Below are 20,948 nucleotides of genomic sequence, written 5' to 3'. Positions count from 1 at the left end.
AACTCTGTACTGGATGTCACCCCAAAAATCCAAATAACTTTGTACTTTTTTTTTTTAATTTTCCAACGACGTGTTCAAACTTTTACTCTCTAGTGTGTATAATAGGTCTATTTAATTTTATAAACTTCTTCCACATATTCTGTGGTTTTTGAACAATCAATTGTATTGTCAGTATAAGGCAGCAATACTGTTCGGATATATTTTGTCGCCCCCAAAAAACAACAGAGAACGATACTCTTTTCCCTAGAAACAGAGTACTTCTCTTTAAGTTATAGTTCAATGATTTTGTCTTACCCTATTTTAGTATAGCAAAATCAGCAAACATTTATTTCAGAGGATAATCTACAAACGGTGCACTTGAAAACAACGGGAAAATGCGGTAAGCAAGTTACACAATATAATTATCAAACCCGCGCAGCACAGTCCTTTTGATATATAAACGTCCTTTGTTTCACGATTACACTTTTTTGATACGCAACTGCTCCCTAACCGACTTAAATAGTGTGAGATTTTTTTATCGATTCATTCTCGCCTAATATAACTTTGCACCTTTCATCTTTTTTAACCAACGGAATAATTTAGCGGATAAACTTTGTGTGACCGTCATAGTTGCACTCTGTAGTACAATTTCAAGAAATTAAGAAAGTTACTGCTCATTTATCATGCTTCGAGCAGACCAGACCCACCCATGTTCATGGGAGAGAATTATCGACACCTTGAAAAAAAACCTCCTTACCCAAATTATTCCTAAGATCTCTATAAAAATTGCACAAAAAAAATCAATCAGAACCCGGAAGTCATTTTTACCTGTGTCGCTGAAAGGAATGGATTTGATATTTGGTCTGCAGCTTAATAATTATGAGTTGCAGCTTGTAAGCAAAACAATATCTGCCGTGTAGCCACTTCCTGTTTGCCGATAGTATGAAATTTTACAAGATTCATTGCACAAAGACGATTTTCGTCAAAGTTTTCCCGGCTGGTATGGAAGGGAATGATTTTTAATTTGGTCAGCATCTTTCTAATGATGAGTTGTAGCGTGTAATCAGAATTGACGTCGAAATGTTCTTGCCTTCAATGAAAGGGAATGATCAGTTATGTTTCAGTATACATTCAACCCCAATCAATTACATGCAGCAACGCAAGACCAGACCCAGTATTGTTATTATTTAATTTGAAAAGGTAGATAGCAAAATTCCACCTATTTGATTATACCTATTTTACATTTCAACAGAGTCTGACGTTAAAATTATATATATTCGACACAAAGATGTTACTAGTAATTGATAACGGTGTTGTTTTTATTTTGCGTATATATTTTTTTGTTATACCAAAACCGTAACCAAAAAATAAAATAAAAGATAATAAAAATATTCAGAACGGCAAATATAATGCCAAAAAAACTAGATAGAATAGTTCTTAAGGACCCACCCGCTGTAACCCCTCATTCTCTTACAAACAAGATATGGAAAATATCTTAGCATAAACATTCAATATTGTCAACATGCTTAAGTTAGTTGATCGCCCTTTCTTTACACTAAGTCCTGCTGAAATTAATTTCTAATTGTCCCAACCTAGCCAACGACAATTGCGATTTTTTTTTCATGTCTCATGTAAAATGTTTTAAATGATCATTGTCCGTTCTATCAAACTCCGTATATTCACAGCATATTGAATCTGGATCACTCCATGTAAAATATGTACCAGTTGTTCAACTATAGAAAAACATCATAGGAGTTAGTCTTTGTTTGGAACGACGGTTTATATTTACGCTTTGAGACGACCCAAGATTTAAATGCTACCTGTAGATGCAATTGTAATCCTAATCGTAGGTGTATGGCAGTTTCCGCAAATGTCTAATAAGACTGAGTTTGAATAATAATGCCAATAAGGCCTGCATTATAGGTAGATCCTTTCCAGATGTGTGCAGGACTTGAATGCATGTAGGTCCAAAATACACAAACCTACCACCTATCATTTTACAGTAAGAATCATACAATGCATCTCCCTTTTATGCCATCAACCATTACAGTATGAACGTTAAACTGAAATAGCCCAATGTAGAAGATTGGAGGATTTAAGATTTCTATACCTAAACATATAAACCTAGCTCGTACAATAATTCATACAAATCAATAAAACGGAATTTGGGGTATGCGCCCATGAGACATCAACCAAACGAAACAAAATTAAAAATGAAATCTATTGGTCAACTTGCGGTGTTCAACAATAAACAAGTTAGTGTCTATATAATATGTCATTTAAGTTCATTGATTATAATAAAAAAAATCAGAAGAATTTCAATATAATTTAACAGCATTACAGGGGCGGATCTAGCCATTTTTAAAAGGTGGGTTCTCAACCCAGGATAAAGGGGGGGTTCCAACTACATGTATATGTCCCCATTCAAATGCATTGATCGTCCAAAAAAAAGGGGGGATTGCAACACCCGGACCCCCCCCCCCCCCTTCTGGATCCGCCACTGCATTACACAAAGAAAACATTGTAAAACACATTTGAAATCCGTTGAGAACCATATGGTCGTTCAAAAGAGATTTGCCTCTAAACGTATATTTCTGGTACATTTGTGATATTGATTTACTTTCTCGTTAGCATTTACCAACAACTTTATTCTATTCATATTTAAAGATTTCAAAACTTAACACATCAGTATGCGGTAAGCTACATTTTGTTTGATTGATTGTTGTTTGCGTAACGTGCAATGGTAAATATTTCATATATATTTGGGACAAAAACAAATGGACAATTAATCAAAAGGAATGTTCTGCAAAGGGGTTCGACCGGGATGAAGGGTTTACTGTGCAGAGAACGGGACACCTTCCCTTCTCGAGGCATCCGTTTAAACGTTCCTGATCCAAACAGACGTGGCTGCGTATTTATACATCCATTACATCTAACCGGACACTTAAGCATGGTTTAGATGCCGGATAGACGAAGTCCACAAATAACAACAATGTTCAATACCACATTCATCTTTTGGTGAGAGTAACCCAAGGAGTAAACAGGGTGACATTCGTCATTCTGTTCATTGCTATATAGTGCACCAGTACCAACATTAAAAAGGGAAAAATCAGTCCACTGTTGTTATAGGCGGAGCCATCAAGGAGTCAAGTGGGAAGTAGTAAGCATAACATCTGAAACCGCTGATGATGACGGAAAGGACATCCGGAAATTTTTTGTCTTCATATTATTTCACAACTAACCCAATATGAATAATCATTTGGGGGGATAACAAACTACAGTTTGCATACTTCCTTTAGATTAGAGAGCCATATTGATTGATTTAATATGGAAAACAGTAAGAATTGCTGCACAAAATCAGGTCTACTCATCTGATGCATTAAAATTGGTACCGTTAATGTTGTTACTATAATAGATTGATGACACAGGGGTGTTCATGATATGTTGAAAACTTTTAAAAATTGCAATTTTAGCAATATTCACACTTTTTAATTGAATTATTAGAAATAAAGATAAAATGCAGTTGCAACAACCTATATGTACAAACACTGATACTGTAATTGCTAGATTGAAAGGCTCTTTGAAACTGTTGCTACCGGAAATTTAATTCAGGGGAAAAAAGGTCCTACCCCTTTACATCAAGTCACCAGCTGTTCGAAGAATTAAGTATGATTAACATGCACATGCGCGTAGGAAAAGAACAAAGTCTGTGCGCATGACAGTATTTTTTGTTCTATTCTATCATTTGATATACTTGTTTTTTTCTAAATGACCTGGTAACAACTGGTTATATCAATACTCAGTTTACAACCGAATTGAAATGAATTTAATAATCTGACAGTAGTGTAATTTAGACAAAAAATAATTAATCAGTCATAAAGATTGTATTATTGTCAATTTCTTTTCTCCTTTTCTTTTAGTTAGTTTCGGTTTAATTCAGTCCATTGTATTTAACCTTGTTTTTATTAAATCATATTACGAAACAATTAAATTGCACAGATATTGCCCTTTAATTCGTCTACAATTGTTATATCTAGTGTACGGTATGGTTTTTGGGTCAGCGTTGGAATTTATATAGTCACGAAATTCTTCTCGTGATTTTAACATACAATAGTATGGCGCACTTTTACTCGAGACATCGAATTGTACATTTCATTGCGACCAGACGTAACTGTGTACGTGTTTATACATCCCCTTTGCGACCAGACGTAACTGTGTATTTATACATCCCGTGTGACTAAACTGACGTAGCACGAGTCTTACTGCCCGACATGACAAGTTCATGTGACAATTTTTCGATACACCAGTCAAACAGTGAAGAAAAAGTGCACTTAAATTTGAAGTTGGAAATTCAACATTACAATAACAAATTACGAATTTCTAATTGAAGAGATCACCATTTAAACTCTAAGGAAGTTAATTTCAATTTTGTATACAAATGCAACTCAGTAAATACGTAAGGAGACACGGGGGAGTGGGGGGGGGGGGGGGGGAGGGGGGTGTGTTCACAAATCGTACAAAAAAAAATATTGTTTCAGAAAGGAAGTTAAAAAAAACAGTGTTTTTCCGTTGAAATAAGAAAAATATGTTATTGAAAAATAGACAATAACCCCAAAACCCCTACCCATTAGATTGAGACTATACAACACGAACAAAATTACAAATGAGTTTTGAAATCAAATTTAAAAATAGGGCCAGCATTTCTTTCTGTAATCGTAGTATCGCTTTTGCCAAGTAAAATCACTCTAATAATTTGTTTTCGGTGATACCAAAATTGAACGTTTAAAAAAACACGAATTGCATTAAAAACTAGAAACGTGGCAACTCTGACGATAGTACGCGTAGTTTTAAGAGTACTACAGATTAGTGACAACTATGACGATAGTACACGTAGTTTCAAGAGCGCCACAGAACTGTGGCAACTCTGACTATAGTACATGTAGATTTAAGAGTACCACAGATCCGTGGCAACTTTGACGATAGTCCACGTAGTATTAAGAGTACCACAGAACCGTGGCAACACTGACGATAGTACACGTAGTTTAAGAGTACCACATAACCGTGGTAACTCTGACGATAGTACATGTAAATTTAAGAGTACCACAGAACCGTGGCAACTCTGACTATAGTACATGTAGATTTAAGAGTACCACAGAACCGTGGCAACTCTGACGATAGTACACGTAGTTTTAGGAGTACCATAGAACCGTGGCAACTCTGACGATAGTACACGTAGTTTTAAGAGTACCAGAGAAATCGTGGTAACTCTGACGATAGTACATGTAGTTTAAAGAGTACCACAGAACCGTGGCAACTCTGACGATAGTACATGTAGTTTTAAGAGTACCACAGAACCGTGGCAACTCTGACGATAGTACATGTAGTTTTAAGAGTACCACAGAACCGTGGCAACTCTAACGATAGTACATGTAGTTTTAAGAGTACCACAGAACCGTGGCAACTCTGACGATAGAACATGTAGTTTTAAGAGTACCGCAGACCCGTGGCAACTCTGACGATAATACATGTAGTTTTAAGAGTACCAAAACCTCGTAATTATTTATGTATAATAGAGACAAAATAGGTTCTACAATAATACTTGACAATGAAGAATAAAAAAATAGCAATAACTTACGCCAGCTGACAAGAAAATAATGCATTCTGCTCGATGGATATATCCATATTTTTTATAAAAGGTTTAAATCATTAAAAAAAAAATTCTGAGATCGGTAATCTGTGACTTTTAACTTTTTGGTATTGTTGTTTTTTAGTTTTTTGTGTTTTTTAGTGTCTGATGAAATAAGTCCTTTCCAACTGATTTAACCAGTTTGTTCATATGTTTTGTTGGTAAATCAACACCACTGTCCCATTTAAAGGCTTCCTCCACCACTAAAAACTGACCGCCATTAAATAGCACAATAGTGCTGAAAGGGGCGTTAAACACCAATAAATCAATCAATTAATCAATCTCATGTGAAGGAGTCTGATGAGCGCTCACAAATATGTTTATTCCGGCCACGTTCTTCATACCAATATGCATGTTCCAAGTCAGTAGGCATAGCCTGGAAACAAGGGTTCAAGTCAGTCGGCTGTAAAACAGATATTGTCGTTGGTTGTTGTCTGTCTCATTGTTTTTCGTTTATTGGTTTTAGCACAATTCAAGCATGTATTCTTCATAAATGAATTATTTCATATTTGACATACCGGTGTCTTTTATAGCTTACTATATGCATACTGTATATGTTTTGCTCATTGTTGAAGGATGTTCTCATGCTTGTGATTGTTAACATCATCGTCCTTCGGTCTTTGGTGGATAGTTATCACATAAGCAACCATACCACATCTCCTTATTTTTCTTAATCATCTAGAATCAAATATGCTTGAAGGAACGACAACATTATAGTTGAAGCACATTTTGATTATTTATTATTTGAAAATTTAACTTACACTGTAATGTCCATAGCCTTGCTAGTAACTAAGCGTTTGAATCTGTAAGATATAAATCGTGTTCAAAGAGATTCAGTAACTTGAGATCCAAAAAGTGTTAAAATATATGAATCTGATTTCACTGCGCATGAAACATGTTTCATCAAGTACGCTCGTTCGGCCAAATACACATGTTTAAGAAAATCAAGCAAAACATATTAGAATATAATAGACTAGAAACAGAACCAATAAAACCCGCTAGACTGGTTTCCTGTCCTTTTATCTGTTTTACTCTTATAGAAAATAACCTGGAAACAAGGGTTCAAACTTGTGTTGCGTATGGAGACCCACCCTAAAACAACTGCTTATGTTGAAGGTCGTACATTGCCCAATAGTCGTTTCCATCCTCATCCTTTGGCCTCTGGGGGATAGTTGTCTCATTTGCGATCCTACCACATCTTCTTTTGTATACGTTCATCTCTGCCTAATGAAGTTGCGACCTCTAAAATCTCTGCTCATTTTAAGTTAAATTGTTAATGAAATAAAACTTGGTTAATACTTATTATTTTGGTTTTAATAATTTATAAACACTTTGTAGTCAAAGAAACTCAACTGCAAAAGAGAGGCTAACGATAGACAAGGGACATTCAAACTCATAAGTCGAAAATAAACTGACAAACGCCATGGCAAAAAAAGAAAAAGACCAAAAGACAAACAACAGTACACAAAACACAACATAGAAAACTAAAAACTGATCAACACGAACCCACAAAAAAACCGGGGATGATTTCAGGTACTCCAGAAGGATAAGAAGATGTGGATAACCTGAATGTGGAACTACAACGTATCAGGATTCCTCAACTGCAAATTCGGAACTTCAACGTATGAGTGTAATCATGTAATAACCAAAGCACTCACTGTCTTCATGTCTGACTGTATCCTTTGTGACTGTCTTTCTAGCAACACCAGTTGTAACCCAGTGGTAACAAAAAGAAAGAAATGTGTTTTTATAATATTCTTTTTAAACAAAACTAAATATATAAAGCGTAAAACAAATAGTTGTTTGACCTTTGTTCTTTGAAAACTGGCTGAATTAAAAAAAAGTAGGAAAGTCAACACAAACAATCACTGCAAATTTTCATATTGAAATCACCTACAACTAAAATAGAACGCTGGTTTTCTTAATACTTAAGATGAAAAAATTATGCAGCTCATCTACCTTGGAATTGTAATGCAAACCCATAGCCCAGTAAGTTTAAGTTTAAGATCCAGCTCGTCCAATGATATATTTATCTTTTATCAAGCAAACGTTTTGCTTAATATGAAAATTTAGTTGTAACTTGCAGTTTTAGTAATATTCACACTTTTTAATTGAATTATTAGAAATAAAGATAAAATGCAGTTGCAACAACCTATATGTACAAACACTGATACTGCAAATTCTGCTCCTCATGTGGTACCTGTCGATTTCCTCCCATGTAAGTTCAAAGATAAGTCTAATTCACTAGGTCACATTGGAGGAAAAGAGAGGGATTGTGCTTACGACAATTCAAATTCAACATGTCAATAATGTGTTGCTTGAAAATTACGTATTCTTATATGGTTTCTTACATAGGACATGGACATAAATCAATACAATGTCTTGTAAATAGTAGTATTAACATCTTTTAATTTCGTAGATGGATTTTTTAATTTATACAATGTACAATGCACGATGCAGTAGAAGCATCCAAGTACAAGCAAATTTAAAAATACATATTCCAAACTGTCATCTATACATGGTTAAACATTTGTCAATAAAGCAATCGACCTACGTAATAATGTATCTGTTTCGTTATCCATGGTCTAATTCATTAGGTTAAATGAAATCATTGTTTTTAAATAAGTATTTATTGTAATTTTAGTCGTTGCTATGTTTTATAAATATATGCTCCACTATTTCTTTTATTATCTATATAATCTGTAGATCCTTACTAGATCATATTAGTGGTAGCCGGTTTACTTCCAAAAAAAAAGAAAGAAAGAAAAACTTCGAGGGAAGATTTAAGGAAATATTCTAGATCAATTAACAACGTTATGCAAAGAAATGCAGAAAATCTTAACCATTATATATACTCATCTCAAATCAGTATACAGAAACTATCGGATATTGCCATTATGTACATCATTAGAAACATTTAAATTTGAGATTGCTTCTTAATGGCCCCATGTTTCATTTTAACATGTGACTATTCGTAGTAATATATTGACCTAAACCCGATTTGCATTCGCATTCGTTAATCCAACGTTGCTCGCGATCGGTAGACATGGACAAACTAATGAAAATTTTACTGTTCATAATATTTTACGAAGCAATTCCCTGTCTTGGACAGGCGGGTGGAGGAGATGAGGCAAAGACTCTTGTCACTAACCTGTTTGCAAGTTATAGTACTATAGTCCGACCAAACAAGGATTATACGAAACCGATGAACGTTGATCTAGACATGATCCTTGTTGGTATTAATGGTTTAGATGAAGTTGAAGGTAAATTTACAACAACTGGTTACCTATCTGTTAGATGGACCGACGAATATTTAACCTGGAACAATGGTGATGTCATGCAACTGTACGTTCCTCAAGATATAATATGGAAACCAGATTTGACACTTAAAAACGGCTTTACCAAATTGACTACACTTGGGTCTGATTTTATCCTAGCCCAGATTATGAATATTGGACTTGTATGGTGGCAGCCGTTCGAGGTTTTCGAATCCAAATGCACGATTGACATTACTCACTTTCCTTTTGATCAACAAACGTGCGACCTTGTTTTTGTTGTTTGGACATATTTCATAGATGACGTGAATGTTACAAAAGGTGCGGATGGAATTTCTACAGAAGATATGGAAGAAAGTGCAGAATGGAGCATAGTTTCAACTTCCGCAAAGGAGGATAAAGAAGGAACAGAGTCAAAAGTCACATTTACACTTACAATACAACGAAGCTCTGGATATTATATTTTCAACATAATTATCCCGGTCATATTTCTAGGACTTCTAAATGTGTTTACCTATGTCCTCCCAGCGGACAGTGGGGAAAAGATGGGTTACGCAATGACGGTTTTCTTATCATTTGCCGTTTTTCTGACAATCGTAAGTTCGGAATTACCCAAGTCGTCCGGATCCTATTTCGGATATTATTTGATGGTCTTACTCGGATTTGGTGTAATAACAGTTTGTATTACGGCACTTGAACTCCGCATGCATCACAGTCAGCGCAAGGTGCCGGGTTGGGTTGAAAAAGTGATGCGATGTGCATGTTGCTGTTGTTGTTGCGAAGACAATCGCGTCGATGATTTGGAAAACACCAAGAAGAAAAAGAATGTGACCTGGTCTGATTTTACCTCTTTTGTAGATTTTGCAATGTTTTGGATTTTGTTTATAGCATTTATAGTTTTAACAGTAGTTGTAATGATTGTTTTGAAACTTAGGGTTAAAATGTGATTTTGATTTATATAATCTTTTCTAAGAATTCAGTCTGTCTACTTCACGTGTGTAGCGAGAGAACAAAAAAGAAATTATGTCCTGGCCCGAACATTGTGGTGGCATTCTTAATTCCTTATCGATAATTATATATAAATTTGGAACTACATGAATATAATTGATATGATAGACGTTTATATAATTACATATACAGACATAGTTTTATATACATGTATTTATCTTATCTTCTTTTTAATTCGTCGATGAACTTTTGAATTTGTACAATGCACGATGCAGTAGAAGAAGTAGAAACTTTCAAGTAAAAACAAAAAATACAGAATAGAGAATTATGGGGTGCTGAAATAAAAAGAATAGATAATACTTAAAATTCTTGTCGATATTTATAAAGAATAGAGGAAAATGGCCTAAAATTTAAAGAATGCAGAAGTGAAGGACCCCCTCCCATCCCCTAATTCAGGCCGTCATCTATACATAGTTTAACATTTGTCATTAAAACAATTGACCTACGTAATTTAGTATCTGTTTCGTTATCTAAAGCTTAATTCATTTAGTTAATGATATCATTGTTTTAAACAAGTTTTGATCGTAATTTTAGTCGTTGCTATATTTTATTAATGTATGCTCCACTATTTCTTTTATTATCTATGCAGATCGATTACACTTGATCATACTAGTGGTAGCGTGTTCACTTACAAAAAACAAAAGAAAGACAAAAAACTTGCGAGGGAAGATTTAAGGAAATATTCTCTTAAAACACTCTTTGCAAAGAAATGTAGGAAATCTTAACCTTTATATATACTCGTCTCAAATCAGTATATAGATACTATAGGAGATTGCCATTATTTACCTCATTAGAAAAATAAAAAAAATGAGATTTCCCTTTAATGGCCCCATGTTTCATTTTAACATATGACTATTCATAGTATTATATTTACATCGACTTAAACCCAGTTTGCATATGCATTCATTAATCCAACGTTGATCGGTAGACATGGACAAAATAATAAAAATTTCACTGTTCATATCTTTTGAAGCAATTCCATGTCTTGGACAGATGGGCGGAGGAGATGCCGCCCAGACTCTTGTCACTGACTTGTTTTCAAATTATAGTACAATAGTTCGACCAAACAAGGATTATTCGAAACCGATGAACGTTGATCTAGACATGATCCTTGTTGGTATTAATGGTTTAGATGAAGTTGAAGGTAAATTAACAACAACTGGTTACCTATCTGTTAGATGGACCGACGAATATTTAACCTGGAACACTGGTGATGTCATGATTCTGTATGTTCCACAAGATAGAATATGGAAACCAGATTTGACACTTAAAAACGGCTTTACCAAATTGACTACACTTGGGTCTGATTTTATCCTAGCCCAGATTATGAATATTGGACTTGTATGGTGGCAGCCGTTCGAGGTTTTCGAATCCAAATGCACGATTGACATTACTCACTTTCCTTTTGATCAACAAACGTGCGACCTTGTTTTTGTTGTTTGGACATACTTCATAGATGACGTGAATGTTACAAAAGGTGCGGATGGAATTTCTACAGAAGATATGGAAGAAAGTGCAGAATGGAGCATAGTTTCAACTTCCGCAAAGGAGGATAAAGAAGGAACAGAGTCAAAGGTCACATTTACACTTACAATTCAACGGAGCTCTGGGTATTATATTTTTAACATAATTATCCCGGTCATATTTCTAGGACTTCTAAATGTGTTTACTTATGTCCTCCCAGCGGACAGTGGGGAAAAGATGGGATACGCAATGACGGTTTTCTTATCATTTGCCGTTTTTCTGACAATCGTAAGTTCGGAATTACCCAAGTCGTCCGGATCCTATTTCGGATATTATTTGATGGTCTTACTCGGTTTCGGAGTGATAACAGTTTGTATTACGGCACTTGAGCTCCGCATGCATCACAGTCAGAGCAGGGTGCCGGATTGGGTTAAAACACTGATGCGATGTGCATGTTGCTGTTGTTGTTGCGAAGACAATCGTGTCAATGATTTGGAATATACCAAGAAGAAAAAGAAGGTGACCTGGTCTGATTTTACCTCTTTTGTAGATTTTGCAATGTTTTGGATTTTGTTTATATCATTTATAGTTTTAACAGTAGTTATAATGATCATTTTGAAACTTAGGATTAAAATGCCATTTTAATTTGTATAATCTTTTCTAAGAACTTTAATAGTCTGTCTACTTCGCGTGTGTAGCGTGAAAACAAAAAAGAAATTATGTCCTGGCCCAAAGATTGTGGTGGCATTCTAAATTCCTTATCAATAATTATATATAAATTTGGACCTACATGAATATATTTGATATGATAGACGTTTATATAATGAAATATACAGACATAGTAGCATAAACATGTATATATTTATCTTAACATAAACTTGATTTATTAAAAAAAATATTGGCTTTAAAAAAGAGACAACTCAGTTGAAATGTATTTCACAACAGACTGCTCTGTAACGTCTATTTTGTAAGGGTACAAGAAATTAGATCCTTAAAGTATTCAATGAAAGTTGTCTCCTAGATATGTTTAAAACATTTCTATTTTTGCGTTACTGTGTTTTCCCCCATGTGTAATCTTTCAAATTAAGGGAATTGTATAGAACTTAACAAATACTATCGACTTAAAAATATACTTATTAAGCATAAAGCTAAACTAGTAACATATACATTATACCCCAAAAAATGACCTAAGGTAGGTACATGTAGCAAATCTGTTTGGGGAATGACCCGCAAATGTAGATTCTTAAAAAAAAATAATGCATGAGTGGCATTAGGAGCGCATTACGCGAGAATAATTTCAAAATTTACTATTCCCTTTTCTTAAAAAAGTAGTTCATTCTTGCAATCAGGTTTTAGAAACTTATGATTAAATTGAAGATGTTTGCTTTGCAAAATTGAGAAAGCAACCGAACGCAACAAAATAACCTCAACGACATCAAAGAAAATAACATACGACTTCGCAAAGAAATACGGTTTTGTTTGTTTACTTTCTGAAACAAAGTTATATGCTTTGTAACTTGTCCTTCTTTGCGGTTTATATTTTAGATATGTATGCTTAAAAACTCCTTAAAAACTTATTAAAGTAAAGCAACGAAAAGACTTTTATCTGACATATTTTTTTTTTAATTTGCATTTTTTTTTTTTCTAGTCTCATATTGAAATATTTCTTTTAAGTCGCACATCTATCAGTTTATCTTCATTTAACAGTATGGATTATCCCTTAAAACAAATAACAGGTCAAATTCGTAAGCATTCGAGGAATTGTGTCTGATGAAAATAATTTATTTCATGGTTTTAAACTTTTTTTTTTTTTCGGTTTACCAGTTTTGAAACAAATGTAAGTTCTGGCATTGGTATGTTAAACTGTTCAAACCACCCGACGGGGTTTGATAAGCTTATAAAACTGGTTTCAGTTTTCAAGAAACGATGCGAAACCTGTTTGGCTATTCCAAAAAAGGTTTATCAAACCTACAAGACGCTGTAACCAGTTTAGAGGCAACCAGTGCACCCTTTGTGTATAGTAGTCAAAACAGGCAGTAATTAAAACCTGTGCGGGTGATCTTAGTCTTCTAACTAAAATTCAAAGTAATATTACCATCTTTCAGTTTGTATTTTGTAGGGATTGAAATACACATTGTAGCTTTTTTTACACCTCAATGAAAGCATATGATATAAGCAAAATGTATATGTTTAATATATATATATGTATTCAAGTCACTGTGACTGTTTGACAATGGCAGTGGATACACATAATGTTAATTTCATATAAGATATATAAAGTACTATAGAAGGCACCACAAATACCAAAGCACATGCACCAATCACATAATTTATATAACAATTAACATGTATAGTCACATCACAAATTAAGATACTGTAAAATCTTTTGGCTAGATTGTTTAACGGTTTACGGAATTGAGAACAGGGGACACTTGAAGACAATTGTTGTTTGTTTTTTGTTTTTTATGTTGATGATGTTTTTTTATTTAAAAAAATTATCAACTTGTACATTTTTGAATTGAAATTGATATAAATATATTGAAATATATCAACTTGTAAATATGATCGCGTCTTTATATTTGTTAATAAAAAAATTGAAAAAAATTGTTTATTTTCATTTTTTCCTTTTGAATGAAAATTATCAAATGCAAACTGATTCGTAAAAACAAGAAGATGTAGCATGATTTCCAAATATTTAATGTGATGAAAAAAAGGATGATTACTGTAATTGCTTTATTATACAAAAAAGAAAATGTCGTACTATTGTCATTGAGACAACCTTTCACCAGAGACCAAATGACTATAGGTCACCGTACGGCCTTCAACAATGAGCAAAACCCATACCGCATATATAGCAAGCATAAAATTACCCGGAATGATAAATGTAAAACAATTAAAACGAAAAGGCTAACGGTCGGATTTATGTACACATAAACTAAGAAACAACTATGATATACATCAACAAATGACAACCACTGAACTACTTGGCTCCAGTCCCCTTACCCTATTTCGTGGTTAATGTATTAACGAATTATTCTTATAAATCGGGCATTGTCTCAGGTAACTATCATTAGTAATAGATGATAAAATTGAGAATGGAAATGGGGAATGCGTCAAAAAAACAACAACCCGACTAAAGAGTAGAAAACAGCCCAAGGCTTACCCTATATAAGCATTGTAAAATATACATTCTGATTTAACATAACTCATCTGAACTTACAGAACTAAGGGTCTGGGTGGGGCTTTACAGAATACAGAATAACAGGCCATAAAAAAAAGAATAGAGAAGATCCTGTTCAACACTTGGCACCCGTCGTGTTGCTAAAAAAAAGTTAAAATCCGGTATTAAGAAACTTTTGGTAATGTAAAAATCGAGAAGACGAGGATGGGAATGTGGTTACGACTAGTGGAACATATCCGTAGTCATTTGTGACACAGATGTTCCATAACGGTCAATCAACTCGTGATGACGTCCGTGAAACTTTTGAAGGGATGACTTCAAATTTACCACTTAGAACCCTTAGTGCAAAAGCTTCATTTTAAGCAATAACCCTTTATCAAGGAAATCATGATAGGAATATCGTTTCAATTGGGAAATAATTACTCCGTATGCAGGCGAAGCTTAAGTGCTGCTACATAGACATGGAAAATTCACAATTGGAAAAATGAAATCATCTCTTACGTCGAACGGTTTGGTTCCCAACCGACCCTCATTGTCAATTTCTAGATGTAAGTCAAAATGTGAGGTATAATTGAATGTATCTATTGAACCCTTTATTTCAAGTTCGTTGGTATTGGTACATTCAACATAGTCACCAACGTTTGAATTATTCAGTTAAAAGACATCATCTGTATAGCGGAAAGTGAAATTAAAATTAATGATAAAACCAGCCTTAAAATTGGGTGCATGTAAACGTCGGTACCAGTGCGTTATAAGGTACTCGCAAATGTATCTAGTAGAAAATGTGATGCACACACATGTGCACACTTAATTATACCCCACGCAAATATTTTGCGAAGGGTATAATGTTTTTGACCCGTCTGTCCGTCTGTCTGTCCGTCTGTCCGTCCTTCTGTCCGTCCGTCCGTCCGTCCGTCCGTCCGTCCGTCAGTCCGTCAGTCCTGTTTCTTGTCATCGCAACTCCTCTCAAACCACACAACAGAATTTCATGAAACCTTTTCAGATAATAAGGACATACTATGTAGATGTGCATATCGACAGGAATTTACGAATCAATTTTTTTCCCAGGAGTTACGCCCCTTTGAACTTATTTGTCCAATATACTACTACAACCTTTTGTCATCACAACTACTCTGAAACCACACCACAGAATTTAATGAAACTTTGTAGATAATAAGGACATACTATGTAGATGTGCATATCGATAGGAAATTACGATTCAATTTTTTTTCTAGGAGTTGCTGCCCTTTGAACTTATTTGCTTTAATGTACTACTGCAACAGTTTGTCATCGCAACTCCTCTGAAACCACACAACAGAATTTCATGAAACATTTTTAGATAATAAGGACATACTATGTAGATGTGCATATCGGCAGGAAATTACGATTCAATTTTTTTTCTAGGATTTGCGCCCCTTTAAACTTATTTGCTTTAATGTAATACAGCAACAGTTTGTCATCGCAACTCCTCTGAAACCACACAACAGAATTTCATGAAACCTTTTTAGATAATAAGGACATACTATGTAGATGTGCATATCGACAGGAAATTACGGTTCAATTTTTTTTCTAGGAGTTGCGCCCCTTTGAACTTATTTGCGTCAATGTACTTCTGCAACAGTTCGTCATCGTAACTCCTCTGAAACCACACAACAGAATTTCATCAGACTTTGTAGATAATAAGGACATACTATGTAGATGTGCATATTGACCGGAAATTATGATTCATTTTTTTTTCTTACACTCATCTTATTTCTCCAATGACAATGTGGGACGTGGGGTATGTGAGCGCGCTCACTAAGGTTCTTTAATTTACCCGAAATGGACCGTTGAGGTTTGCATGTACTACATGTAACTCGAAGAAGTCTAGATCTAACTCAGTGCATTGAATTTGTTAGGAGCTTGTAATTCAGTGATTGTCGTTTGTTGCTGTATACCATTTTTGTTTTTCGCTTTTTGTTTTGTCATAAATCAGGACTTTAGTTTTCGTGTTTGAATAGTTTTACATTTGTTATTTCAGGGCCTTTTATAGCTTACTATACGGTATGGGATCTGCTCAATGTTGAAGGTCATACGATGACCTATAGTTATTAACTTCTATTTCATGTTTGGTCTCTGGTGGAGAGTTTTCTCATTGGCAATTATAAAACATCTAATTCTTTATATTTAATAAATAGCCGACTTTGATATAGCTACACAATACGCAATTGATGTTAGTGTAGTATGTTGCTTTTTCAAGAAAGGACATTTCTGTGTTTGGAAACTACAATCACTACGTTTTTCTTGTAGCGTGTTCAAAAGTTCAAAATATAATTGATTGTTGAACGTCGTCCAAAATATAAAACATACCATACATCTGAATATCGATATAGTACAGACGTGTCATAATGCTTTTTTTCTTATTTTGAGTTTGACCTCAAGAATAAAGTAGCCAGCAAGTCTATTATCGTATCTTAATGATTTTAACGTTTTCAGGACTTAAAGCTTAAATATTGTTTACTCTTATTTTTTTTTTCATTCCTAGAAATAACATAAGTGAGTCAAATCTGGTGAAGAAGGGTCTTATTTTAATTGTTTTTGATGTACAAAAGACATTAATTTTGCTCTATGCGTAAAAAACCCCAATAACCAGGATATACAACGACGAAAGGAGAAATAAAAAATGTTACAATGAAGTAATTATTGATTTTTTAAGTAAAAGCAGACAAGAAATCAAAACATCTAAATTCTTGCAATTTATCAAAACGTATTTGTACGTATATATGAAAGTCCTGCATGTTGCGAATCACAGACGACTTGGAGGGTGATATCATTGAATGTTACGACAGAAATGTAGGATCGATATCCATTCAATGGTAGTAAAGTAAAAATTGAAAAAAAAACAAACAAACGAATTCGATGCTTCCGAAGGATTGTGCTACATTAACGTTTATCAGTAACGTCCATAGCAACAGATTTTGAAAACCCGAAAGACAAATTGGACCTTCTTCACAAAAAGGGACTGTTAATATTCATTCTGACCTATCGTGTGCGAATTTCGCAAAAACATTTTGAATACTAAGATCACGAATTGAAGATGTTACACTTTGTTTTTATATATCCATGTTTGTTTTCGTCTATTTTCCTGAAATATCCATACAGTGATCACTGTCTTATGCAGTCATTGATAACTTATTTTGTAGATATCTCATATATATCAAAACGTTTTGCTAACCCTATGAGAAATCAAGTGCAGATACCTGAAATAAGACATCATAGGAAAAGTTATGTATTTAGCTGGAACTTTCGCGCTCATCGTTCAACGGTTTTCGACACAGTCTAAATAATCATATTAGTGGGGTCAAAAATAATAACTTATAATATATTGATTCTTATTTCTACAGATACACATTTCTTGATTATGTTTTTTTTTTTACATCAATTTTTACAGAAGGGAAATTTTTTAATCAGATTTTGAATTTATAATTTTCTAAATATATTATCAAAGATACTCTTTGTTTTATAAGGTTTAATAAACTTTGAATGCAAGATTACAACTCAAATGCAGTGGAAATTGTCCTTAGGATAAAACACCAAACACTGTCTTACTCATTATTTAACGGTCAAATTAATATTATTATCAATAATTATATGCACAATGCTAGAAGGATTGCAAAAGAGCATAAACTCATTAAATGGAAAACTATTTTTATAGTGTATGACACGCGTATGATCTAGTTATTTTTTATGTCATATACCATATCAAGTACAAAATGCTTTATAAATATTTCACAAAGCAACAATTAATTGAACGAAATAGAACAATTTGACGAATAACCTTTTGACGAAGTTAACAGTATCGATATCTGCAAGGTCAAATATTTGATATATTTAACTACATACTAGATAATACATGTTCCGTATTTTCACAAGCTGTAAAGAATTAATTCTGCATGGGTAGAAGTGCAGTGACAAATTACTAATGATTTTTTTAGTTTGTAACTTAAATCGACCTACATGACACACGACTAAGCTTTGTTTTGTTTGTTGAGGGAAGCCTGAGATTTGTCACGTGATATATGTTCTTATATTTTTGATATTTTTTATTTATTTGCTTTTTTTTGGGGGGGGGGGGTCTGAGATGACAAATGTAAAACAATTAAATCAAGTAAACTAACGGCGGTCTGATTTATGTAAATGTACAAACAAAAATGAAAAACAAAAAATATGATATACATCAACAAACGAAAATCACTGAATTGCAGGCTCCTGACTTGAGACAGGCAAGTACAGAATTTGACAATGTTTACAAGCATCTTTCCTCTGGAAAGCTTTTTCTCGTTTTCAAATTATCAATGAATTTGTGATCTGTTGTTTGAATAAAAGTTAATGTCAAATACTTTTTCATTCATAATAAGAACGAAAACAAAAAAACATAAATCAAAGAGTAGGATTACCGAGGGATAAAGGATGAAACATATAGCAAATGGGACAAGAGAGCATGTCGGATAAGGATACAGGCCTTGCAACTTGCCACCTATGTAAAAGCAAGGAATGTTTCACCTACAAAGGGCGTATGAGTCTCTCCAGACACGGCCCTCAGTTAACCGTACCGCTTCTGAACGGACGTGTCACTGTATTTATATTATTTTTACATCTCGCAGAACCAATTAGGTTTCCCCTTATCATGCATCTTTGTCAGTACGAGAGAAAACAAATTTCTATTTTTCCTCAATCAAGTTTGGAATCTCCGATAAATCGATACACGCATTATGCTAAATGATAAATTTATATTTCATAAATTTTGTAATTAGGTCTTTCCACTTTTCCGTGGAAAGACCTATTGCTTTTGTTCTGATTATTATTATTATTATTATTTTTTTTTTTTTCTTCCGCCTAATTTTTTTCTTGCGTAGTATTGTTGTTTCATAAGATGTCGCTTAGATATTTGGTATATGATATCGAACAGTTTATACGCTTTTGAAACTGACAACCGCTTAACCAAATACTTTACGTTGTAAGAGTTATCTCCCCAAACACTGTTTTTCTTGTGGCCGCTACTCCTTCGCAACCGTAAAAGATTACGACAAATTTATTTTACCAAATTGCTCCCTATAACTTCAGGATGTTGAGTTTGGTTTTCACCGAAGCATTCCGGAGACTCCATATGAGAGTTATTTCCCCTTATGTATTTGATATAAGTGATATGCATTTCTATCTGGTAAACCATAAGTGCTAGAGACCTAGGGTCTTTTGATTTGAGGTCCTAAGTCCAAAAAAAAGAAAATTTGGTCAAGGTCAAAGGTCAAGGTCATATTCTAAATTTTGATTTTGGCTTATTTTCACTTCTTTTCAAAAACAGTATAAGTTATCGACAACATATCATTACTAAATTGTTAGTTGCGACATGTTGTAACACATACATTTTGGTTTAAAGGGTGCGCTAACATTAAATTAGAGTTTTCTCCCCTCTTGTATTTAAAAATACGCGTATGGTGATATAATTCATTAACCATGTACAACTAAGACCTAGGGTCTTTTGATTTGAGGTCCTTGGTTTATGACCTTGAAATTGAGCTCAAGGTCATAGGTAAATTTGACGTTCTAGATTTTGACCTTTGCTTTTACCTCATATGTATACATGATAAAGCCATGGGACTTTTTGCATTAGGTTGCAAGCCATTTGACGTTGAAAAATCCAACCGGAAGTGACCTTGTGTAAACCGGAAGTAGCTATTTTGTCTACTTATTTAATATAAAAGTATTTAGAACCATATATTTTTGGAATCAGTGTCAAGTAAACATTCAAATTATACCGGAAGTAACATTTTTCAAACCGGAAGTAACAAATCATCTCCCTTATTTAAAACAAAATGTATAGAAACCATATATTTTTGGAATCAGCGTACAATAAGCTATCATTTGACGCTGGAAATGACATTTTAAACCGAATTTTAATATTTTTATATCAAAATAGATCTTTATGGGTGGAAAGACCTTCAATTGTTCTCTGAACAATTGGTTTTTAATTGTGTACAATTTTTTCTTATATCATATCATATTTCATTTACACATTCATTTTTATAATATATGCATTTCTTATGAGTGTCATATTGTGTAAAATCTAAATCAAACTTAAACATGTATTAATGGTAAGTGTATAATACCTTGTAGACATGCCAAAATAAATTTACATTGTATTGAATCCATTCAAAAATCGCGATATTCTTCACTTGCAACTATACATACCTTTATGGAGTATCTGTTTCACAGATGACGACGGATATATTCCACATGTAGAGCAGGATCTGCTTACTTCCGGAGCACATGTCATTGACATCACCCCCGGTTTTTGGTCGGGTTCGTGTTGCTCAGT

At 33.9% G+C, this 20,948-nt stretch overlaps 2 protein-coding genes across 2 annotated transcripts; both read left to right on the top strand.

The window, feature by feature from the left end:
• Positions 1–8,711: 8,711 nt before the first annotated feature.
• On the top strand, positions 8,712–9,880 carry LOC127719230 (acetylcholine receptor subunit alpha-like). The gene is made up of 2 exons (XM_052225246.1): positions 8,712–9,617; positions 9,875–9,880. The coding sequence occupies exons 1-2, from the start codon at positions 8,712–8,714 to the stop codon at positions 9,878–9,880; spliced, it is 912 nt and encodes a 303-aa protein (XP_052081206.1).
• Positions 9,881–10,857: 977 nt separating this feature from the next.
• Positions 10,858–14,029, top strand: LOC127720232 (acetylcholine receptor subunit alpha-like). The gene has a single exon (XM_052226719.1). The coding sequence runs from the start codon at positions 10,879–10,881 to the stop codon at positions 12,055–12,057; it is 1,179 nt and encodes a 392-aa protein (XP_052082679.1). The 5' UTR covers positions 10,858–10,878; the 3' UTR covers positions 12,058–14,029.
• The last annotated feature ends 6,919 nt before the right edge of the window (positions 14,030–20,948 follow it).

This window comes from Mytilus californianus, unplaced genomic scaffold (assembly GCF_021869535.1).
Source record: "Mytilus californianus isolate M0D057914Y unplaced genomic scaffold, xbMytCali1.0.p SCAF_11, whole genome shotgun sequence".
Classification (NCBI taxonomy): domain Eukaryota; kingdom Metazoa; phylum Mollusca; class Bivalvia; order Mytilida; family Mytilidae; genus Mytilus; species Mytilus californianus.
This window is presented reverse-complemented; position numbering and strand designations above follow the sequence as displayed.